The following is a 24,643-nucleotide window of genomic DNA, read 5'->3' on the forward strand; positions in this document are numbered from 1 at the left end:
GTTTAATTTAACTGTCTTGGTTTTTTAATCCTGGCATCCCTTGGTGGGACATGTTCTGCAGAAGTTCATCAGCTGTCAGCGCAGCATTGTGACTGACTGGATCGTTCAGTCCAGCCCAGCCCCTCAGCTCGTATTCTCAGAGTCCGAGGGGAAAAGAATAAGTAGGTTTTCAGTACAAGCTGAACTGAAGGTGTGAGCAGTTTCCCTGTCACCTGCCTTTGAGGAACAAGCCCCTCCAGGAGGTGACCTCGTCCTTGTCCCTAAGCCACGCGTGGCCATGCCCAACCACGCGGTTCTCCGGTTACGTGCTTAAACCTGGATCTCGTCCCACGCTCCCTCTGCTGAGGCGCTTTCCCCCACCTGCTACCGGTCTTGCCTTGCCTTGCCTTGCCTTGCCTTGCCTTGCCTTGCCCGGCCCGGCCCATGGCCCGGCCCAGGCCGCTCCCGCCCGCAGGGCCCCGCCCGGCCGCCGGAAGGGCCGGGCCGCGGCGGCCTCTCCCGCCGCCCGCCTCCCATTCATTGGGCGGTGTGAGGCGGGGCCGGGCGGCCCACGCCCGAGGTGTAAAACGGCGGCGGGGAGCGAGGGGCTGTCGTGGCGCCGCCTCGCCTCCCGCCTGAGCCCGCCGGCACGGGGCTGCCCTTCGGCGGGGCGCGGGTGAGTGCGGGGCTGCGCTGCGGCGGGCGGAGCGGAGCGGGCCGGGCGGGCGGGTGGCGGCGGCGGCCCCGGTCCCACGCGGGGCGTCCATTTTGCATGATGCAAGCGGGGCGGCGCGGAGGGTTCCCGGGGCTGGCCGGGCTGCCCTCCCGCCAAGACAGCCGCCCCTCCATTTTCTCTCCCTGGCCCCTCGCTTCCGTACGCCCGCGGTGCCGGCCGGTCCTTCCCGGAGCCATCCCTCGCCTCCCCCGCCTCTCCATGCCGCTCCCCCATGGCCCCTCTGCTGAGGGAGGGATCCCCCAAAATGCCGGGGCCGCCCGCCCGGCGGGAAGGGCCTTTGCTTGGTGTGGGGATGAGAGCTGCCACCAGCGATGCGTGTGCCCTGTGCCAGCCGAGGTGGGCACTGCTGCCTCCAGCCGGGCTTTGCCGGTCCGGAGCCAGCAGCAAGCCAGGGCAGAGCTGGGCATCTCATATTTGTGCGTGCGCGTCTCCCAGCTAACCTGTTTTCTTGCTTATCTCTGCTGTGCAACACGAGCAGCGCCATAGAGAGTGTGCTTTGCTGGGCGGTGAAGGCCCAGGTGTCAAGGAGAAACCTTGGGCTGTTTCCCAGATGGTCTTTCCATGTCCAAGGTAGCACTGCACTGACTGCTGGGCTGTGCTTTGTCTTCTCTTTCAAATAGCAAAAGAGGCTGAGAATTTACTGAAAATGTTCACAGCACTCCACTCAGACCAATACCCTCTGAATTGCTGCTGTGTGCTGTTCCTCAGCCTGCTCCTGTGATGAGCACAGACTTATCTCCATTTCATTTGTCTGCATTTTGTAGGCAGCTGGCCTGATGGATTTTTTTTTTTTTTTTTTTTTTTTTTTTTTGCATGTGTATGTGTGAATGTTGTGGCAGACAGGGCAGAGCTGGGGGGGAGAATAAAACCCTAAAAAACCTCAAGAGGGATTTTATATGTATCTAAAGCTGGACAGAAAGATTGTAGCTATGTACAAAAATGCTAGTTAGTTGTGTTGTCAGCTCCTAGGAGCTGTTGTTTTGGAGCAGGGTGTCATCATTGTCATAGGTGCTCTACAGGCTAGGGACAAAAAGGCAGTTGCGGAACTAAAGAGTTCACAGGCTGCAAATCCAGGCAGAAGAGCTGAGGTGATCACAGTGCTGCAGCTTTATGAGTGAACTGTCTCTTAGCTGAGTGGTTTTGCCACCTGCACGTGGCATGTGTGGTCACTTACAACCGTTAACTTTGTGCTTGAGCAACAAGTTCATAGAATAGTTTGGGTTGGAAGGGACCTTCAGAGCTCATCTAGTCCAACACCCCTGCAATGAGCAGGGACATCTTCAACTAGATCAGGTTGCTCAGAGCCCCGTCCAGCCTGGCCTTGAATGTTTCCAGGGAAACCACCTCTCTGGTCAACCTGTGCCAGTGTTTCACCACCCTCATTGTAAAAAAAATTTCTTCCTAGCCTGAATCTCCCCTGTTTTAGTTTAAAATCATTACCCCTTCTCCTGTTGCAATAGACCCTTCTAAAAAGTTTGTTCCCATCTTTCTCAGAGGCCTCTTTTAAGTACTGAAAGGCTGCAATAATGTCTCCCTGGAGCCTTCTCTTCTCCAGGTGATGTCCATTATCAGGCGAACCAGTGGACCTCAGCCTCCCTCTGCCCACCTCTGTGGGCTTCTCTAAGCCGTGGGCACAAGTGAGGAAGGTGTCACACAGGACCCTCTGCAGTGGGGCAGCTCTGCCTCTTGAAGCTATTCACTCAGGGATGCTTGTCTCTCTGCCATCTCCAAGGCAGAAACAAATGCAATGAACACTTGTAGAGAACAGGCAGAAACATACCTTTCTGGTCAGGCACTCTGGCCTTCTGTTGCCTTCAGCAGTCGACTGAAATGCCTTTTAGATGGGATTTCTGTATAACTCAAAGAAGGGGGACTGCGTAATTGCACAGGCTGCATAGCTGCAAGTGTTGGCCCTGGCAAAAACAAGGAGCAAGCTCATTGATTGCCACAGGTCTTGAAAGTTATTTTGCTTTCAGGTATTTTGAATATCTTGCATTTTGAAGGGAACAGATCTTGACCGTGCTCCTCTGCATGCGTGCTCTAAGTAGTCCAACTGGATTTGAAATAGACCCATTTCCTGAAGAGGAGGACTGCTGGGTGTTTAGTCCCTGATTTTTGCCATTTTCCTGGAATGTGTAAAGTTAGGCTTGTGCTCATCAGTTAGGAGAGTTGTTCAGAGGGCACTCCTTGTTTTGGGTGAGCAGTAATGGACACCTGAGGCCAGCTTGGCTTCTGATTTGAACAATTCAGGTGTGGGTGTGGGTGAGACGTGTGATTGCACATACACAATGTGCTCTTGACTCCACGTGGAGAGAGAAGGATTTGCTATACAGAAAAAAATTACCTGAGACAAAAGGGGAAACCCATAACTCCTTATCTGCTCTAACTGGTTATTGGACCACCCAGCTCTAACTTGTAGTTTTACTGACACCTTTGTCCCCGCCTTCCCTACTGCCAGATTTCAGTCAGGTAGGATTCATCCCCATATGGTGTTGTGCCTGAGCTCTGTGTCTCTGCTTCAGGTTGTATGACAACATGAGTGAGGGTTGATGTGTGGCAATCTAACTGGTACTGAGCACAGTTGATGGTCTGGTCTGTGCAAGAGGGATGGCAAAAAAGTGTGATGGTCATGGTTTAGTCTCGGGTGAGAAAGAAGACAGGGAGAAATATGGTTTCGGTGAAGGAGGGCAGGGCTCTTGTTGCCGTTACTGCTTCTGCTACCTTTTGTTCACTTCTCATCTGTCAAATTCCTTGGCTTGGATCCACCATGACAGGTTAATGAGACTTCAGTGGCCTTTCAGACATCACACTTCAAGTTATAAACCAGCTTTCAGTGATGCCAAAAGCTCAACCGTGTGCAGCATGGAGCAAGAGGAAGAGAGAGTGATGTACTTTGGCTGGAGATGTGCCTGGTGGATGCTGGTTTGATTCTGGTGAGGTTTATTGGCCAAGCCACTGTGGTGCCAAAGGGCAGATGGGACCGTGGCAGTGTCCCTTTGCCTCTCCTGAAGGATGAGCTAAGAAGTCCACTGATTTAACAAACTATGTGTAGAGAAACTAGTGGCATTGACCAGCAGAACCAAGAGGCTGGGTGGTGTGAAGAACTAGTTCAGCACTGCTGGGCAAAATTGGTTGGGGTCAGCTCCAGTCAATACTGTCTCAGAGTTAGTAACCCAGGGTGGATCTTCTCTCTATGTCAGTGTGTTTGGCAGTATCTTGGGTTTTTTTGTTTTTTCCATTACCTGCTATATTACCATCTGTTGTTATCCTAGGGCCAAAATCCTTGCAAACCTGTCATGTGCTGAATGGTGTTGAAGGTAGCAGTCATCTGGCCAAATGTAGTCATCTACGTCAAGGTAGCCAGCCCTAGCTCCTGTTACGGTCAGACAGGGAGGGCTGGACGTTCCTGGGGGGTGATTCATCTCGATGCAGTACATTAAAGCGGATAAGTTGTGACCTGAAAGCTCTTTCCCCTGACTATAAAAGGAGGCATTGGGGGATTAGCTTGGTTGTAAAAGTCTGCACTATATATGTCTAAGTGTTTATCTCAATGAACTTGAAAGGTTCTCGGATTTCTCAGTGACTTTGGGAAGAGTTGTGGCTGTTTGCGTTATGGGTGGGTTGTTCTGGTATTTGAGCACTCCCTCTATAGTGCTGTTGTTGCAATGTCACTTAAACCTACAGGAAAAAAAAAAAAAAGAAAGAAAAAGGCATAGTTGAATGCATTGGTCAAACAAACCATGGAGGCTATCACCTGCCCTGTGAAAGACCCACCGGTTGCAGTGTTCCTGACAACTGCCTGTGGTTCATGGGCAGTTTGGGGGTGTCAGAGATTTGGAGCTGGGGCTCCCATCTTCCCGCTGCAGTTTGTAGAAACCTCGGGACGCTGCTTACCCCAACAGTGCTGGCCAGAGCTGCCTTCCCTTGGTGGTGGGTTGGGAACTGCTGCTCTTGCCGGGGTCCCTGAGTCTGCTGGAGACCACCAAGGTCATAAGACCCCTGAACGATATCTGGTACAGAAGTCCCTTATTTCAGAGTTTCCAAAATAAAATACTGTGAAATTTTTGGTTCCAGGTACATTTTTGAATTACAGTTCAGAAAAATGTGTTTTCATAGAGGTGCAGTTTTTGTGTGTTCAGGAGTTGCAGTAATTGCTATAGGAGAAAATATGCTACTAGCTCCTTTGCTGAGCAGGATCCCTCATTAAATTTTCCTGTTCATCCAACCTGTTCCTCAATGTCTACCGTGCTGTGTCTTGAGCCCTTTTCTGAGAAATCCAAACAATTACTATACTTACTAAAATACTAAATTTACTACCATCGACTTAATGGTAGTATTTAGCTTTGCATTTTCTTACATGTCTTTGTCCTACCTTTTTCTGAGATGAGGGATGACTCTTGGGTTCCCTTTCTCCAGACTTCCAGGCAAATATCCCAGCTGTCTTTTCTAAACTGTACAGATTTCGCAGTTTACTCTTGCTTCATTATTTTCCACATCCTTGTCATTTGTTTCTATCTTTCCGTGTAGATCTTATTTGCCCATTTAATTTTTAGATTACAGGGATGAGGATTTTACTTACTATCCTGTTTTTGAGGACTTGCAATTAGCTACTGTGCCTGTTTACTAAGTGAGCTATGCTTTTCTTGAAATTTAGTGACTATTTGACAGTCAGCCACTTCTGAAAGTTTATGATAAGACATTCTGGAATTCTAAAAAAAAAAATGGAACAATTGTTTTTTTATTTAACTAGGGATTGCCTCTGGTACTGATTCAGGCAGACAGTTAAAATCCACCATACCAGGTCATTTATTTATTCCTGGAACCCATTCTGTCAAATGAGAAAGTGTTCTCAAAATAAATAGCTGTGCGTGCCGTGACCTGTGTTATTCCTGGCTGTGTGTGAGCCTGACTGTCCTGTGCTGCCGGGTATTTTAATGTAGGTGGGAAGAGCGGAGTTGTAGAGTAGATGCACATCATCTCTGGCTGCCGTTGTGCCTGCTGAGAAGTTTGCTGCTGGCGGCTGCTCACTGGCATCCCAGCGACAGAGGCAATTGCTGCTTCAGTTTTCTGGCTGATGTGCTCGAGAGAGCTCTGCTCTGACTTTTTCGGCTCAAATAAGGCTGGTAGCACAGGTAGCACAGTGGTAGGGCTTTGCTGACTTGAGTTAGCAGCTAGGGTATGTGAAAGTTCAGCTAGTATAGTGAATATTATGGTGTGTCTGTAGAAAATATTTGCTGACCTGAGTTAGCAGTGTTTGGGTGAAGTGATCCGTGATGCTGCACAGATAGCTCAGTGCATGGAGCAGAGAGGATGATGACATCGGGGAGGTAGAAGGCAGTGGTGGTACCAGGCATTTGGGGTCACTTACCTCTGCAGCTGGTGAACTTGGAGCTGTTGGAAACCCAGCGTCTACATTGGTACAGTGCTGCTCTGCATGTCTGCAGTCGACCACGTTGGTTCAGTGTTTTGATTAAACCAAAGGTGAGTTTGCTTTGCATGTGGGGTATTTGTGGGGTGTGGTTTAGTGTCGCTTTCCACTGCTATAGAAGAAATACCATGCAAAATCACCTTTTAATTTTATGAGTAAAGCATGCTTGAGATCAGGGCTTTGGAGGACCTACTTCCAGGGAATCTGCTTCCCCAAGCTGCCTCTGCAGTGAGGTTGGGAGGTGGTATAATGCTGTGGATAGCAGAGGAACAGAAGGCCCTCCTATGAAATCTGAAGTCTGTAAGCAAAACCAATTCTGCAAAATAAGAAAGGAGGGGGGGGCAGGGAAAGAAGTGCAAGCTATAAACTGTAATAAAATCAGACCACTGGTAATGGTAGTAGCAGTTGGGAATGCTGATGTAGTAAGTTCATTTTGATGTATATGTGGCAAGAGTAAACTGACTGTGCAAGCAATTATTGTGATTTGAAAAATGAACTGTTTCTTTAAGCTGAAGAAGAGCTTGCCTTTGTCGTGTGAAAGTTTCTTAAAATAAACTAGGTAGAAAAACTGCACTGTTTAATTTGTAGAACTAGGTTATTTTGTTCAAGTGACCCTCTTATAAAAGAGTTTCAGCTAGCAAAGTAAATAATGTGATGTATCTTTAGAAAATATTCCAGAAGGGATTAGTGGGCTCGAGTAACCAAAATACAATCTTTCATCCTTAGGTTGATGATGAAACTCCCCTCAAGGTTGCATGCTACTTGACATGTGAGATAGAATGCAGCAGCATCCTTTGCTTGGGAACTCTGCTATTTTTTTTTCCTTCCAAAAAATTCACAAAACAGGGTGACCTGTAACATGTATTGTGAAGATTTTTATTCTTTGTCTTACTTTGCAGTGACAGTCTGTGCATTGGACGAGTTTGTGTGCTTATAGCTTCCAAAAGCTGAGAGCAGGCCATGAAGAAATATACAGCAAAATCAACCCTTCCTCTTTATTGCTTTACCTAGAGCAGCAACAGAAGTTGTCTTGGAGGTTATTTGCAATAAGAATCATGTAGCTATTAAGAGATATTAACAATGAATGTATGATTGGCACCATAGGAGAAAAAAGTCGCGCAGTAGAGGACATGACTAGCTTGTCCAACACCATTTTAACAACCTGTTAAATAAAGGCACGTGGATGCTGTATAGAAAGGAAGTAATCAAACCAGGTATTTAAAAGTCTGTCTTACAATTGGTACCTGAACTTGGCTGATGCAGGTTTGAAGCGCAAAGGTGCTGTACCATTGTATATCTGCACATGCTGACTACAGGTGCATCAGGCAGGACCTTTCTGGCCATGCAGTCTGCTGGAGGAGCAGAGTGAGATGTTCTGGCACTCTCAGCAGTAAGAAGGCACAACACCCAGAAGTCAGCAGCTGAAAAATGGATTGAGGTGGAGGTGCCACATCCTGGAGGAGAAAAACAGTAGATGTTTGTTGGGATTTTGGAAATGAGAACTTCTGAGAGATGAGAGTGGGAATTTGGCCTGTAGTATCTTTTCAGTTCAGGAAAGGTACCAACACAAGCAATAGAGTGAAAAGCGTAACAGTTAAGAGACTGGAGAGGAGCAGAAGCAAAATATTTATGCTTTGCTCTGAAGGTGCTAGAAACAGTGCTTGGGCAGTCGTGAAATCCAAAGCTTTGTCCAGAAAACACTTGTTTCTGAGGAACACAAGTGTAAGGAGGAGTCATTGTTCTTGTGAGGGAAATGAACCTTCTGAGTTGCTAAAGCCTCAAAGACCATTCAGAGACTTTCACATCTTTCTCTTAACTGTCCACAGAAAGGCGGGTTAAAATTCATGCAGCTGTTTTGGCTTCTGCTGACTCTTCAGTTCAGTCTTTTTTCTGTCTTGAGGAGTGGTCTGGTGGAGTTTTCATAAATGTCTGCTAGAGCCCTGCAGTAGCTGGGCAAGGCAGGTGTCTCTGGAGGATCATTCCTCCCATCTCTCTTCCAAAGTGATATATGTATACCTGGAGGTGCCTGTCTTTGCCTATGAGTTACAGAGGAGGGTTAAATTGATACCCTAAACCCAAATGTCTGCTTTGGAGATGGCTAAAGCTTGTCAAGGGGAACCCTGCCCCTTGTAACCTGGTTAGCATGTGAAGAAATACAAGGATGTCTCCCAAGGAAGATTTTGTAAGTGATGAAGCCACCCTGTTGTGCTTTGACTGCTCCAAATAAACCATCACAGATGTTCGGGTACTTTGGAACCTGCTTTTTCCTTCGAAGGAAGTACCTGGAGAGCAGAACAGCACGGTGCAGGCACCATCAAAAGCACAACAGCAGCTCTTGGCTTTTCATGCTGCTGTTCAGACCCTTGGGGCAAAAAGCTTATTACCAGTTGTTTCAGTTACTTTGCTTTAAAACCACCTATATATATATGTATATATTTTCTTTTCCAAGTCCCAGTACAGTGGAGCTAAGCAGAATATTTACAGCCAGTAGTTTGTTTCCTTCCTGCTGTCACTTGAAGAGCCTGGCAGCAGCAGAGCTTATTATACTTCAAAGTTTCTTCTTCTAGATAAGTGACATGGGGAGAGGTGGCACTGTACGTGCTCAGAGATGTATATTGTAATGTATAATGCAACACCTTGTGGAGATTGTCATATTCAGGTCTCTCTGTGTACATGCTCAGCCCTGTAAATATAATTAAGAGTGATTTCTTTTGATGCCAGAGTGATGATGTGGAAAAATAGAATAAGGTTTTTAAAATGTATTAGGAGACTGGATGATATTAGTCATTTTTCTGCCAATAAAAAGTGAACATGTACTCCAAACGTACTTTTGCTGATAGGCACACCATTTTTTTAAGGATAGCTGTGTAACTTCCCTTGACAGGACTGTGTGCTGGGTGGCTTCCCTTATCTGTGTCACTGGGTTCCAGGTGCAGGTTTGGGGCAGACCAGGCTTCTACATGAGGGGCAGGGAGGTGCAGGTAGCAATTCCAATAAAATCAGAACTCTGAGTAAACTTCTAGCTTATAAACTGGACAACTACTAGGCTGATGGAGTTGATTAAAAAGTATATGGTGAATCTGTCTTTTTTGCTGATGGAAGTTATTCTCTTCTGTAAGTTGACTTGCGCTTCCAAGTGAGCCAGAACAGGCTTCATTCACAGAGCGCTGTGGGTTGTGAGAGCTGGCTTTCTGCCGCACAGACGGCAAAATAAACTGTAGGGCTGGCTACGAGGTAATGCCTGTCCTTGTGCAAAACAGGCGGCTGAGCCCACACTGGATTTTGCAGCGGCCTCGTGGCTGAACTCGGGCCAAATCTGCCAGCTCTTTGCATTTCTTGCCTGCTGGTGTCTCTGCTCTTGCTGCGCCTCCAACCATCACATCCCTTAGTGACAGGGAGCCCAAATCCCTCCTTGGGCTGGCCAGTGTGGAGCCCCCACATCGAGGGGGTGCAGGGTCCTTCCACATGGCACTGTCAACAGTGAGACCTGAAACATATGGCTTGTGGTCTGGCTCCTGGTGTAGATGGTGGGTGTCATCTTTGCTGTTTTGGAAAAACAAAAGAACAAAGCACACCAACCAACCAAAAAACCCCACCAAAAACCAAAAAGCCACACACACAAAAAACCCAAACAAGACAAAATACCTGCCCCCCAGCCCCAAAACCAACCGACCAAGAAACCTTCAGTAAGTCTTGATTTGATCCCAGGCAGGAATGCAGATTCTTGTCATACTTTGAGAAAGGGTCTGAGATTAATATGAAATGGGCTGTGCTTGGACCTCTCTTTTTTTCCCCAGCCTGACCCCATCAGTAGCCTTGAATGTTTGGGATGGGTGGAGGCAAAACTCTCCTGAGACAACAGTTCTCCCATCAGGGAGCAGGGGAGAGCTGAACTGCGAGTTTGTGGCTGAAAAAAAATGAGCTTTTACCCAAAGCAAACAAACTCTACACCTACCTCGCTGTGAAATGTAATTCTGCATCAGTGTTGTACCTCCTTTCTGATTAGGTAGTATATATCAAAACTGAGCTCTGATATCTGTGTGAAAACAGGAGTGGTTGCTTACCCCATCATCAGACCGGTCAAACATCATGCTTGTATCATTTGCCATGCTCTGTACTGAGGAGATGCAGAGTCTTTACAGTGACAGCTTATGGGATTATTTACAAAACACTTCTGAGACTGAATTTTTTTTCCCCAGTCAGACTAATAGTCCCATTTCATATGCCCTTTTTTTATTAGTTGAGTGCTCCTGTCTTTTTGAATAGGGGATTCTACTAGCCCTGGTGGTGCATGGGACTGAAGAACTGCAGAGCCAGGCAGGATTCAGTCAAACACTGAAATGAAAATGAGTGACTTGTGCAGCGTGGAGTTTCAACAGCAAGTGGGTGAATGTGTGGGTGAAGCTGCCATGGAAACTGCTTGTAGTGTTTGCAGAAAAGACCAAACTCTGTGTTGCTGCCATTCCTAAATACTGGTCCTGTTTTAGCTGCCCTCTCCGCTCCTGTGGTCTGGGAAGGTTGTGGAGGGCAGCTGCCTGGGAAGGAGAAGAAGGTGGGGAGATGATGCACGTGAGCAGCATGTTGCAAGGCTGAAGGCAGGGCAGGTGATGGTGCTGCCAGAGCTGGGAGATGGCCAGGATGGTTTAATCTGGGGTGAGAAGTGTATGCCCATCACCCTGTCATGGTGAGGGATGGCTGAAGAAGCTGTGTTCCCTCACAGGCCAGGAGATCAGTGCGTTGTCCATCATCTCTGAGTGTGCTGGCTGCATACCTGGAGCGGTGTTACCCCTTGCCTCAAATGTGGGGTGGCAGGTGACTTTTGTCGTCTCCTGTTTCTTTCTCCTTCACATAGCCCTGTGCTTTACCTCCTCTGCTGCTTTGCATCATGCTCAGCTCCCGTTTTGCTGTGGGTGTCTGTCTAGACTACACTGACGTGGACACATCCTGTAGTCCTGGCAGCTGGGTTCTGTGGCTGCCCTGCCAGTTCCCATCCCGAAACAACGGTCTCTGGTGAGGCATATGTCATGGACTGGCAGGGAATGGGTCATTAACCATCAGTGAGTTGGGACATTGCAATATCCCATTTATAGTGGAAGTGTGCCAGTGGGCTCAGCATCTCCCTCTGCCTTGGTTTGGGCTGCTTTCGAGCTTCCTCCTGTGAGGTGCTCTCTGCTCGTCCTGCTGTTCCCAGGCAGCCGGGGCATCCGTGGGCCCTCTGAATCATGTGCTGTTGGCTTCTTCAGCACTGAGTGACCCTGCTCGGTGGGTATGTCTGGTGTGAAAGCAGTACTGGCTTAATCAGACGGTAGCATTCAGCAATTTTAATGCAGCGTGCATCAGGGCACTGTCTCTCGGGTGAATGTCTTCCTGCAGAGCTCTCCAGTGGGAATTACAAATCTGCTAGGCAGGTGTCAAGAGCCACCCCCAAAACTGCAGACATGTATCATCCCCTCAGCTGCAGGAGAGTACATGGCTGCACACACCAGCCAATGGGGGTGTGAGGTGCTTGTTTGTGCCTGCAAAGATGAACATGTGGGGCTTGGAAGGAGCTGATGCTTCTCCAGCCCTTGAATTATGGCTGGAATGCGAGAATACTGAGTCTGAAAGCAAACGTTTTAGCTCCTTTCATACTAGGCTTCTCTTTGATGTTACATAAATAAAATTTGCAGAAAACTTTAGTATTAGGTCCATAGTCAGACAAGTGCCCTCAGAAGCTTGTAATATATTTTTGAATGCAGCTGCTTTGCTTAATGATAAATTAACTTCAGTTTCTTCAGAAAAATGAAGTTTTTCTTAATTCTTCCGATATGTTGATCCAACAGCCACATCAGGGTGCAGGGCTGGCAGGTCTGACTTGGAGGTGTGTGTGAGGCACGTCCTTGAGAATGGCCTCCAAATCAGCAGAAAAACCTCTGGATTAATGAAAACATATTTTAGTTACTTTTTAATGGCTTTATTATGACTGCAGAAGCCCAAAGCACTGATGTAGTATAATTTGATGTTTCACAGAATGAGTGGTTTGGATTGGAAGGGACCTTTGAAGATCATGTAGTCCAACCCCCCCCGCCATGGGCAGGGACATCATTCACTAGATCAGGTTGCTCAGAGCCCTGTCCAGCCTGACCTTGAATGCTTAATTTGCAGACACAGTTACCTGGGGATCCAAAGTGTTTCTCAGAATCCTGGAGTCATCTTAGTGTAAGGCACATGGAGCTCCATGGCTTGACCATGTACAACGTCTGCTCCCCTTTCTCCCTGAATGGGTGATTGTCCAGGGTAAACTGAGCTGTCCCTTGTGTGAGCAATTCCTCCGAAGTTGGTTACAGAGCATTTCCCCTAAAACAGCTCTTCAGACAGAAACACCGTTCCTGCTTTCCCAGTAAAGAGTTTATTTGCTTCGAGTCAGCACCTGTTACAGTAATGGAGGAAGGTTTTAATTGGGACAGCAGTGTGGTGATAAGCCATGCGCCAGTGCTGGGAGTGTCCCTGTTTGAGAAACATCTGACCTGCAGACACGCTGATCTGTGGGGGTGGCCAAAGGCTAGTCCATGTTCTGGCGCGTTGCTCAGGCAGGATGCCCACACGTCCCTGGGCAGGGGCCACCAGGGTCTGTGGCTGCCGCATGGCTCTGTCTCCAGACGGAGCTGCCACTGCTCACCATGAGCTACCTGCTGGCTGCCACCTGCTCCCCGCTGCTCAGGAATGGAGCAAAATCCGCTGATTTATACCCACTTTGATCTACCCCTTGTCCCTACCTGAAAATCTCCACTCAGCTGTGCCCTTCCTCCTGGTGAACTGATGGTGTTTGGGGAAGTCTTCTTCCTTCCTTCCTGATGTCTGTCTGTCTTATCAGATGTGTCCCAGGTTGATGTTTGTTGTTCTGCGCGAAGGTTGACGCTCTTAATTTTTTATTTGTTTGTTTCTTCACTACTGTTTTAATAATGAACCAACTTCTGTCTCCAGCTAACTTGCTTCCTTATCTCTGAAGGGACATTTCCTACCTTCTTCCAAGGACTATTGTCCAAGAACCACGCTGAATGGCATGGCCAGGCATTTTGGCTAAGCAAGGCTTTGTCTTCACTTTATCTGGGTTTAAGAAGACAGAAGCTCACTTACTGTTTCCCAAAGCATAGATTTTTTTTTTTTTTTTTCTGCTCGATATCAGTGCTGAGTCCCTGGCAGATTATGGGCGATGTGTCACTTCGAGTAGGTCCCTGGCAATCTGTCACAACCTTTCATTTGGCAAGTCTAATTATCAGTGGAGATCCCCTCAGGTTTTCTGACAAATTGAGGGAGTTAAATCAAGCAATTTTCTTGTAAAGTGTAATTTGAAGCCATGCTGAGGAACTATTTGATGAGACTGTACTAGAGCTGGTGGGAGACTTTTCAATTACATGCTTTTTCATCAGAAAATAATGATTCGTGTAATGAGAGAGGTGTGCTATCTTATATTGGCTAGGCAGGAAGACATCTCCTTAACTTTTTGATCCCTGAGGAGCTGTGGATGGCAAATGTGGCACTCTCCTCCTCCTCCTCCAAACAGCTGGGTGCTGTTTTGAGGTGCTGGAGGATCCTCACCGGCTGAAGCCTGATATATGGGCTTAAAGGGCTGAGAGCACCGAAGGCGCCTTTCGCTGGAGGGTACTTCTCAGGTGGGAATCCATCCTGGAAAGTGTCCCATCCCTTGCCCCAGCTGCCGGCTGTGGTGTTTGCCACCTCCTCGGCTGTAGGCACAGCACTAGGTTCATTTCAGCAACACTGTTTGCAGCACAATTCCCCAGGTTATTCTGGTACAGCTGCAGGGGTGATATGTGGTAGCTTGGGGAGAGGAACATCTGCTTTTGTGGTTTAAGCCTGCCAAAACAAACATACTGTCTGGCTGCACCTGAGTGTTCCCTGCTCTGGGGCAGGATGCACTATATCCAGTTTGTGTCTAATGGGTATTTCTCTAACCTGTTCTTGCAACACTTGGGTGGTGGAGACTCTCATCTTGTATCCCATCCCAGCCTTTCATTATGCCTGCAGTTGGAAAGTGAGCATAACGTCAAATTCTCCGCTGCAAATTAAGTCTAATACATTGTGTGTTTGTGCAGCTGCCAAGAACAGTAATTAATGTCTCTCCAACCTTTTACCTGTTGAGTGGCTTACTGTTTTCCACCTTTGATATTAATCACAACTGAAGCTTTGTGGACGTCACTGAACTGCCATTTTGGAGGACCTGAAGCTTGAATTCTGAGGGCTTGGAGCATTCCCCTCAGGACTTTCAGAGCAGGAGCCTCCCTCCTTTATTCTGGTCCAAAATCACTACTCATTTCAAAATAGGTTTCATGTATCATCACAAATAACCCAGCTCAAGTGTTCTGCAGATGTTAAGACAAAACATTGAAGTTCGCCTGCTTTGAAAATTTGGGGAAGTTGAGACTTCTTGTCTAGACTTGGGGAAAAGGACAATCTTTGCCATGTCAGATGTTGTCCTGGGATGGGAGAGGAGGTTCTGACTATGGTCCAGCCGGTAGCTGTGACAGTTTGGAAAGCAGGAGGGTGTGCTGCAGCATGCTGCTGTTCTCCTGAGGCAACACTGGAGCACCAGCACCTTCTTCATGTCCAGCAGGGCTTGCTGTTCCCCTTTCAGTAACTGATTGCTGGTAATTAGGTGGCATAGGGATTAGAGAGAGCACCTCACTGCTCCTTTTCCAATGAAATAAATTCTCCAGGGCTAGGAGACACTTGAAGAGGAACGGGAGATGCTGCTTTGGAAATGTCCCTCATGCTTGGGAGCTTGAGGAACAAAAACCTGCACCGTGCCCAGCCATCTGTGACAGTGGGCAACATGTCCCTCATGCTGTTGAAGCAGCTGCGCTCAATGGAGGAGAGTAATACAGTCCCCTTCTTCCAGGCAGTGTGTCTCAAAAGCAGGTGATTAAGATTGTGTTGTGTATACACTGCACACCCACATTGTGTGTGCGCCCTTATCTCTTGTTTTGTGTGTAGTTTATATTTAACTGGATGGCTTCCTTCTTTTGAGTAGCACGTACATTGCTAGTGGCTGATCTTATTCTTTAATGATAGAATTGACAAAGAATGTAGCTGTATATACACACACTGATGTAAATGTACCTTCCTGTAATGCATATTGAGATATGTGCATACATAGGCACACGTGAAAAAAAAAAAATGACAGTCAACAAGGGGAGAATTTAACAGCACACAGGCAAGAGTTTCCTTGCCTGGTTAAAATACTTGAGCACAACAGCTTCCCTTTACATACAGTGAAACCAGTGCAAAGATTTGCAGTTACTTGGGTGGCTTTTGAATGGGGTTCTGAGCTGTTACCCCTGCCCTGTTGGGATATCCTGGGGCTTCACCCAATGCTGGGGCATGGTCATGCCTTTATTTTCATCTGCCTTTTTCCTGGTGAAAGGCATCTATGAACAGCTCTGGCCACAGCCCCTGAGCTGGTTCTCAGCACTTGTCCCAAGTGTGTCCTCTTGCAGCTGCCGGCCTTTGCCAGTGCAGTTGCTGAGGGTGCTTGCAGCAGCTTTGGGGACACAGCCAGACAAATCCTTGGGGTCTGACACCATGTCCTTTTGCTTCTGTTTCTAGAAGTTTTGAGATAGATGTTCAGGGGGAAAACTCAGCATCTGCTGTAGCTGTCTTTGTGTCTGCTTTGTCACTTGTTGCAGGGTAATTTAACAAAACATCAGAGATTTTCCAAGGCAAGGTGTTTTGGAAGGACATAATCTGACACAATTCCTGCTTTCTACTGTAATGGATCATGCCCAGGGCTGACAGACAGCAGCTGTTGGCTTTCCTCAGTGTGTTTCCGAATGATGGCTCTAGAAGCACTGAGTGGTTCTGGTTTGGTCACTTAAAACATAACCTCTTTGCATCTAGGAGTCTACAGTCAAATCTGACACTGCCAAAATATCTGTAATGCTAGTGGCAGTAGTAGGAATTGAGATTTTCTACCTCCTCTTTTTCTGCGTAGGACTTCTCTGTGAATGATGCGACCTTAGGGATGGAAGTAGCAAAATCAGCCTCTGGAAAAGGGCTTCCAAATGGGTTTGTTAAATATGTGTTGATCCAAAAGTTGGCATAATCACTATGTGCTTGTTTGGGGAGCTGACCCATGTTTAAGTTAAAAATACAGGGCAAAACTCATTCCGCATTGTTTGCTAAACATGCCAACATGGCTTAAGCACAAGTTCTTTGTTTGCAGACTAGTAGCAGTGCTAGTGCAGCTGTATGGGGGATACATTTGTTGAAGACCAAAAGGATGCTGAGGAAAAATAGAACTGCCCATAGGACATCACTTTGCTGTGAGAGAAGGCACTGATGGCAGTAGAAGTTTCCATGTGTTTCAAAATCATTATAAGCATATGTGGGACAATGTTGATAGGAGATTTCTGCTTGAACTTCCTCTGAGGAGATACCTGAGGAGTTCACTGGATGCACAGCAGGGTCAGGAGTGGGTTTTCTTCTTTCCCTAGTGGAAAACTCCTTGTTCTGCATAATCAGCTTTAATTTTATGCTCTTCTGGAAACTGAAGAAGAAAATTCTCAGGAGCAGCAAGGCCTTGAAATAGATAAGGAGTGGTTTCCAGAAGCTGAAACAAATTGTAGTTGTTTAGGAAGTGATAGTACTGCTTATGTAAAATGGTGCCCTGTCAGCTTATTTTTACACATGGTGTTTTAAGTTTAGCTGCACAGATGTTTGTTATGGTTTGCTTTTTGCTGTTAACCACATGCAAGATTGCTTATTTTCTTATGGGATTGTTTTGAAGAATGTCCCTTTTAAAATGTTGTTAATGGGGAAGGAAATCTATCAACCTGATATAATAGGTATGTTAACCATTAGATAAGAGGAGGAAGAATATCTTCTTTTATTTGAAAATACAATACAGTCAAGGCACAAGAATTTGGACAGGGAACAAAAGTAACAAACATAAAATGTGCTGTAAATAAAGAGAAGGACCAGTAGCAGTGGGTGGAATTTGTCTGCTATTGATGTTGGTGGGAGCTTTGCCATCGACTTCAGTGGGACAGGATTTCACCCAAGGATGTGGCCCCTGCGCCAGGGTCCACCCTGCTAAGTTATTGAGGTGCATCTTTGCTTCCCACTGCCCTCAAAGCCCTCGACTCCTGCTGAAACATGAAGGTACCTCTAGAACCTTGGGGTGAAGCCATTTCCTACCCAGGGTCTGAGTGGCCAGGGCTTGCAGCTCTGTGTTTCTCATCAGAGAAACGGGAGCTGAAGCAGGGATGAGGGCTCAGTGCATGCAGAACAAAACTAATCTGTGCTCATTCGGATCAAGTTTCCTCAACTTGAAGGTGGTTATATACCACATGATAATATTTCTGGGATAATTTATATTGTTTTATGTAATTAGGGCTGCATTATGCCACAGGAGTACTGACTGTACGTTCAAAAGAAGGCTTATCGTTTCAAGTGTGGTTGGGAGTGGGGGTGAGAGGAACCAGCGCAGAACACGTTTCCTTACTTCAAAGGCAAGAATGGGTGTTTCAGAAAGTGAGATCACAGCCAGATCCAACTTCTAAGGAGGGAAAAATCATAATCTCTGCCAAAATCACCCTTTGATACAGTTGCGGAGGTAACAAATGGTACCAGAGGAAAGGTTTTGAGCAGAGGTATAAGCCCCAGTGCTGCATTCTACTAAACCAAAAGCTTGTTGTTCTGAAAAAAATCCCACTTGTCTTTAATGAAGGTTTTTTTGCCAAGCTACAGTGAATGTAATTGAAACTGGAAAGGGTGATTGGGCACCTGCTGTTTGAAAAGCAATGAAAACATGTAAGAGATGCTTGGGATGGTGGTCAGTCATCTATGAGATGGGCTGTGCTGTGTGTGGGGGACAGAGAACATGGCTGCAGTGCGGGTCCTGTGCCCTGCTCCCAGCTCCTCCGCTGTGATCTGTGGGCTCTAGGACATATTTTATTCACAAGAGAGACACGCAGACATTCTGATGCTTTTGGGACAGGATGCAGTTGATATCTTGATCTTGAGATCAGCCAGAAGAGCGCTGTCTGCTGGCATTAAGCCAATTGCAAGACATTGACTTTAATTTCTAGGTCTGTCATAATTAAATAGCCCTTGTTCTAAACAAATTATCCACAAAAAGCAGTTCTGCTTTGTTCTTGATAGCCATAGTGTAGCTGGGAGCACCTGTAGGTATGCCTGAAGGAGCTTCAAACTGAAATAATTTTGAAATATATTTATTGTGGGATACTCTTGGCTTTTATAAAAGCTTGAAATAATTCACTAATTTTTTTTTTTTTAATTAATAAATCCTACATTCCCTTACTGCCAAAGACCTTGCCAAGCTGGTGCCCTGATCCTCCATCCTTGCAGCAAAAGGCTGTTTCTCTCCTGGGGATGTTGCCCCTCCCCAGCCCTGTTCTGGACCAAGAAGTGATTTGTCATGTCACGTGGCAAAGGAGGACATCGGGTACCAGATCTGCCTTCATTTTCAGTGCAGAGACAGAACTTCCATTGGTTTTGCAACACCGAGTCATGTTTGTTTTGCCAAACACCAGGTTTAGTTAAGTGACCAGGTAGGAAATAAAAAGTCTACCTTTATTGTTAAGCAGCATGTTTTTGAAGCAGAGGCCTTGGGCCAAATACTGGAAGAGTCTTGGCACCTGCAGCTCCTTGGGTGTCAGTGGTGGTCAAAGGAGGGAGAACGGCTCTCACCTGTGGGTATCCTTGGTCCACCTCCACCTGGAGTCACTTCATAGACAAAGATAATATCATGCTGCACAGCCTGACCCCTCTGCCTTTTGTTTTTGTTCACCACGGAGAAGCTCCTCGGAGATTTTTGAGGTCCGTGGGGACAGTAGGTTACTTACACGCTGCAAGCAAGCGTATCGTTAGTACCTCCTAGCTCTTAGGGCTAGCCCCGTTCCCATCACGTAGGTGGTGTAGAAACCCACTTGATGAGTGAGTGCACATCACAAACCTTTTCCGTCTGCACATTACATGGTCCAACCCTGCAAGACACCTTCCTTCTTCGCCTCATTTTTCAGTGTTAGAAATGTTCAGCACTTCGTATGATGAAACCCAGCAAGGTTAATATCAACTCAGAGGTGTAAACCCCAAGGAACACAAAACAATGCGTAAGTCACTGGAGTTTGGGGAGGCCTGGACCTGTAAGCTCACCCAGGGTGAAATGGCTCTGGAGGATCTCCTCTGAGCTTCTCTGGTATCCCACCACGGTTCATCCAGCTGAGCCTCAGGGGTCCCTCCAGGCCTGCCCACGGCCTCCATGCAAAGGCCAAGTGAGCCCTGCCCTTCCACACGGCATCTCTGCAGGCCTCCCTGGCTCATTGCTCAGCTTCCCACTGAGCTGGGCCATTTTCTCCCCTGCTTTCCTTTTTCTGTCTTTATTAATAGCATCAACTGGGACCCTCCCATATTATTCTGTGTTGTTCGAACTCCTCTGTTCAGGCCCTTGAATGTCTAAATCTTACTATAAATATTGACTTAGCAAGAAGCAAACTGGTTTCCACCAGTCCTTTGGCATTTCTCTATGTTTTTGTGCTGCAGAATAAACCTGTGTTTGTCCTGAAATCCAGAGTTTGGTTCTGAGTCAAACTGGTCTTGACTTTCAGACTAGCTTTGGAAAATAAATCCATCAACACATCCCCTGTGGGTACCTTGCTCACAGTTGGCTGCAGTTTATGGCAGGGATTTCTTTGGGTTTTTTGGAGGGCATTTTTCTATCTTCTGTAGCATTTCTTTCTTGGTGCACAGCACTGGGATCGTCCCTGTTTCCTGGAGCTCCAGACTGAGTGTCAGCCAGCACCACCACCACTGGCCAGGGCGGATGAGTTAGCCCCAGTGGTCTTCATAAGATGCAGGCATCAGTGGGATCTCTGCATCACTCTGAGAGGAGTTAACCAAAGCCAAGGACCCATCCTAGAAAGCAATGAAATTTACAGGGGATGCTCCAGTGCAACGCTTTTGTTGTCATTTTACCCCAGTTCAAAGTTCAGGACTGCCCTGTCCCTGCATTTGAGGAAGTGGGCAGGTGTCCAGCTGAAATCACTCCTGGCTGACAAGGATTTGGGTAAGGCTCAAGTGGGAAGGAGACTACATGAGCAAATTGACATGTGAATACACTTGGGTAAACAGGTCTGTCTTCCTTCTGAAGGGAGAAAATAGTTTTCCCCCTGTGCATATGTTGGGAATTCCCATGGTTCACCAAATGAGAGTTTTGTAACGTTGGCCGGAATCCTGCCTTGCTCCAGCAATCTGAATCCATGTCTCTTGGGAGCGTGTCTGAGAGCTGTTGCTGGATGAGGCAATTCCTGACACAGTGGGACTTGCACACCCTCAGCCTTGTTCCTGCAGCTGTAATTGCTTTCTCATAGTAGGGGAGTTAGCGTAAGGCCAAGAGAAAGGGGTTTAAACCAGTGTTTATGACTGGTGTCTTGAAAAAATGAGAAGGATTTTTGATTTTGTAGCTGATGTTATGGCAACAAAATTGAACCATTTGATTTAATAGCTGACCCGATTAAATTTCTTAGTGTGTTATCTTCCCATATTTACACTTACTTCTTCCACTGTAGGCCCATTCAAGGTGAAGAACATGCTTTGTTACAGATCCCCCAACACTGCTTTATTTTAGCATGTGTTTTTCTGTGTATCTGAATGAGGAGCAATCCAGCAGGTCCTGTGGCAACATCTAGCTGTGGAGAGCATCATATTATCTAACTGCCCAATTCTGAATGAGGATGATGATACTGGGATGAAGGTGGGATGGCTGAGTGTAGGCTGAGGAAGATGGCTACAGCCAGTGGGAGCAACACTCCAAAGAGGAGGGTCGGGGATGGGTAATCAGAAAGAACCAGGGCATGAAAATGGTGGTGAGCCAGCAGAGTGAAACCTCTGTTGAAGTTGGAGGTGGTGCCCATTGACTGGAGAAGAGCAAAGAGATAAGTGAGGTTACCTGTGAGAGACTGGCAGATTCCACTGCCAGTTTCATTTAGTAAGAGGCACAGGAGAGGTGGGAGACTATTGGGTTTTTTTACTTTTAAGCTGAAAGTGAAGAATGATATCTCTCTCTTTTGACTTGAATAAAGCTTTTGATGGGGTGCCACACAGTAAGTTATTTAAGAAGATGAGGAGTAGTAGGAAATTGGCATGGTGTAAAAGGGACTTTTCAGTGAGAAGTCAGGAAAGGAAAGAAGGAAAACAGACACTGGTAGAGGAAATACTCACTGGAGTTCTTAGTGGCTGCTCTTGTTGGTTCTTCTGGTACTTTCTCTTGATGCAACAATTAGAAGGGTGCTAATGGGATATATTGCTGCTCAGAGGATGGTTCAGAGGTGAACAGTTGCAGATAGGGTAAGGCACTGCCTGTGTCTTTGGAGCTTAGATCGCTTACCTTTGCAAAGTTCAGCCTGAGAGGTTATGACAGATATCTAAAGGTACACTGAGGTAATCACCTGCGCAGGGAAAAGCCATTCTTGGCACAAGAGCATGTGGGCAACGCTGCCTACTAAAGCATTTTGGCTGGATAATAGGGGAGTGTTGATGGAGCTTTCCAACAGTGGAGATAAGGCACCTAGAAATTTTTAAGGGAAGGTCTGATGTTACACCATGGTTGCCTGTGACAACTGGGGTAGACTTGGCAGTGGAAAAAGCAAGAAATTCCTTCTAATGCTGCACTCGTGGATTTGGGTAATGCTGTGAGGAGGAGCTCTCTACCCAGTATCTAAGGCCAAGGACAATTTTGAAGCAACATACCTAATTTTTTTCAGAAAGAGTAAGACAAACCTTCTATACCCCATGTCCAAGGACATATAAATCTTGAAGGGACAGACTCCCTAATGGCACTGGTTCCATGGATCTCCTCTAGGAGCTGACTCGGCTGCTGACCATGCTGGTTTGACCAATTGTAGCTTTTAATGAGTGCTGTTACTGGCTGTGTTAAGAGGATACCTATGCAGACAGTTGATTAAGTTGCATAACAAAATCTTCCCATACTGTAGCACCGCAAGAGATGTGTCTCGTGGGAAAAGAAACTCCAGAGGGATTTCCGAAGGGATCCCTCCACAGAGAGGGCTTTTCTTTATCCTGTTGCTAATCCCATCATGGAGCCCCATGCAGGGGAGCTGCATCTGAGCTGCTGGCACACTGAAGCTGCTGCAGGCCACTCTTTGGCCATGCCTGCAGGTCTTTACACAGGAATAGTGCAGTTGCTGAAATGGGACCATGGCTGGAAACCCACTCTACAGTTTCATTAAACACCCCCGTCCTGCTGTGCTGCTGTCCTGGGTGGGACAGGGAGGTTTAGGGAACCCCACTGTGCTCTCATTTCCATTGAAATGCAGAATTGCTTCAGCCTCTGCCTCATGTAACCACCCTAAATAAAATTCAATTCTACGTGTCCTTTTTCCTAAACTGTATCTGCTTCAGCCTGTGCAATTGTAGGCAACAGCAGCCTGTGCTGCTGCCTGTGGTTGGAGCTGGGGCTCAGAGAGGAGAAATGTCCCAGCGGGTCTGTTTGGCTGCAAATGGTGTTACCGACTGTGGCACGTGGTCATGTTCAGCTCTAGGTACCGTGACACGTGTGGTGCATTATTCTGGGATGTAATGCTCAGTTCTTAGTTCACCCTGAGACTTTAAAAATATATATAACTAACCTCTCTGTGTAACTCTATTTTTTTAATTTGCAGCCTAGAAAACTGCTGTGAAACCTGAAAGACGAGCTTTGTGGCTTTGGCTTGCCCACTTCTCTGTGGAATGGGTTGTTGTGGAGCAGGGTGGGAGCTGGCGGCGGGGGAAGCTGCTGTGTCTCTGTGGGATTGCGTTGGCTTCACAGCGTGAGAGGGAGTGGGAAGCAAAAAAAATGCTTGATTTTTGTCCAGTTTAATTCCTAAGTCTAGGTAAAGTACCAAAGGAGGCATTTTTCTGTGTAAAAAAAGTGGAAAGAGGGAAGATATGTTTGGTGAAATGTAACAGGTCTGTAGTGATGTAACTGTACAGTGATGCTGTTTTGAGGGGTGTCCTGGTCCAGGTAATGATGCAGCATCTTTCTTGCAGGCCCAAACACAAAGATGGAGTGTCAGAAAATCCTTAATTTTGGAAACCAGCTTCTCCGCCGGAAAAATGTGGACTGCACTCGAGAAGAGAGTCGGCTCTCGCGATGCCTTAACACGTTTGACTTGGTGGCTCTGGGTGTAGGCAGCACTTTGGGTGCCGGTGTCTATGTACTGGCTGGAGCCGTGGCACGGGAGAATGCGGGACCTGCCATTGTTATCTCCTTCTTGATTGCCGCCTTGGCTTCTGTGCTGGCTGGACTCTGCTACGGAGAATTCGGTGCTCGAGTTCCTAAGACAGGATCAGCTTATCTCTACAGCTACGTGACCGTTGGCGAGCTGTGGGCCTTCATCACAGGCTGGAATTTAATCCTCTCCTATGTTATCGGTAAGTATGGTGGGTGTGCTGCAAGACCTTGGCTTTAGTCCAGGATGGCATCCTGGTTTGTAGGATCAGCCTCGTTTAGTTGCTTTTGTTACTGTTAGAAAATAGAAGCTTGGCTCTTGCACTCACCAAGGATTTTGGGACTCATCTGTGGGTGTGCTGCTGGTGGCTCCTGTCAGTCAGCAAGGTGAGTGATGTGCTGCGGGCTCAGGGTTTGTCCTGAAGCTGGATTATTGATGCTGCTTCCTCTGAATCTCCACGTCACCCCTTTGTGATGCCCTGGCTGCTGCACACTTGTCAGGGAGCAAAAGCGTGTCCCCTCTGCTGAGAAAGAAGCTGCTGATGGAAGGATGTTTTTACACAGCAGCATCTGTACTCCCGACTGATCAAGGATTAATTTCTGGTCCCTTTGAGACGTGTTTAAAGGAACTTGAGATCAGAGTTTTGTCTTGTGAGTGGCTGCAGGATTAAGCTTAGGGTGATCTGCAGGTTCACAGTCTCTGAAACGTCCAAACCAAATCCCTTCTAAGCCCTTGGCTCCCACTAGGAGAGGCCTTGGATCAAGCTCAGAGCATGCAGTGTACAATTCAGCTGATACATGAAAACTAAGCCACACTTTGCTAATTAAGGATTTGTGTCTTTTCAAGCACATTCTGGGCATGCTTCTTGTCATTGTGCCTGTAACTAAGGCTGCAACCCACTTGTCAGTTGAGAGTGAAGACTTGCTAGTTAAAATGAAAATGAATGTTATGCTAAATTGTTATTACTTTTTAAAAATGCATTTTATGGGATGTCCAAGTGTTACCTTGGAGATTAGTTTCCATGGTGCCGGGGAGGGTAAGATCTTGTCAAGAATTATATTGTGGTATAGCGGCTGCTTGTCTGAGATCGTGCTGGCTCTTCTCTGTGTGCTACCTGAAATCCTTTTTTGTCCTCCTTTTTTTTTTTTTTTTAAATAAGAAATGAGAGGGTGAAAAGCCAGAGTCAATTAAACTCATCTCTTTAGGGAATCCGAGTCCAGCAGTTCTTTTATAAATCAGGTTCACTGCAAGGAG

The 24,643-nt window shown here is 46.8% G+C and overlaps 1 protein-coding gene across 2 annotated transcripts in view; it reads left to right on the plus strand.

Moving 5' to 3' along the window:
• Nucleotides 1-527: 527 nt before the first annotated feature.
• The window catches only part of SLC7A1 (solute carrier family 7 member 1), a 47,889-nt gene continuing 23,773 nt past the window's right edge, over nt 528-24,643 (plus strand). For both annotated transcript variants that reach the window (XM_082069510.1, XM_082069511.1), the window contains exons 1-2: nt 528-655; nt 23,208-23,591. In XM_082069510.1, the coding sequence (XP_081925636.1) occupies nt 23,222-23,591 (370 nt within the window). In that variant the 5' untranslated portion in view covers nt 528-655; nt 23,208-23,221. The remainder of the gene's footprint in view (nt 656-23,207; nt 23,592-24,643) is intronic.

Source organism: Streptopelia decaocto (assembly GCF_964273445.1).
Source record: "Streptopelia decaocto genome assembly, chromosome: 1".
Lineage (NCBI taxonomy): Eukaryota > Metazoa > Chordata > Aves > Columbiformes > Columbidae > Streptopelia > Streptopelia decaocto.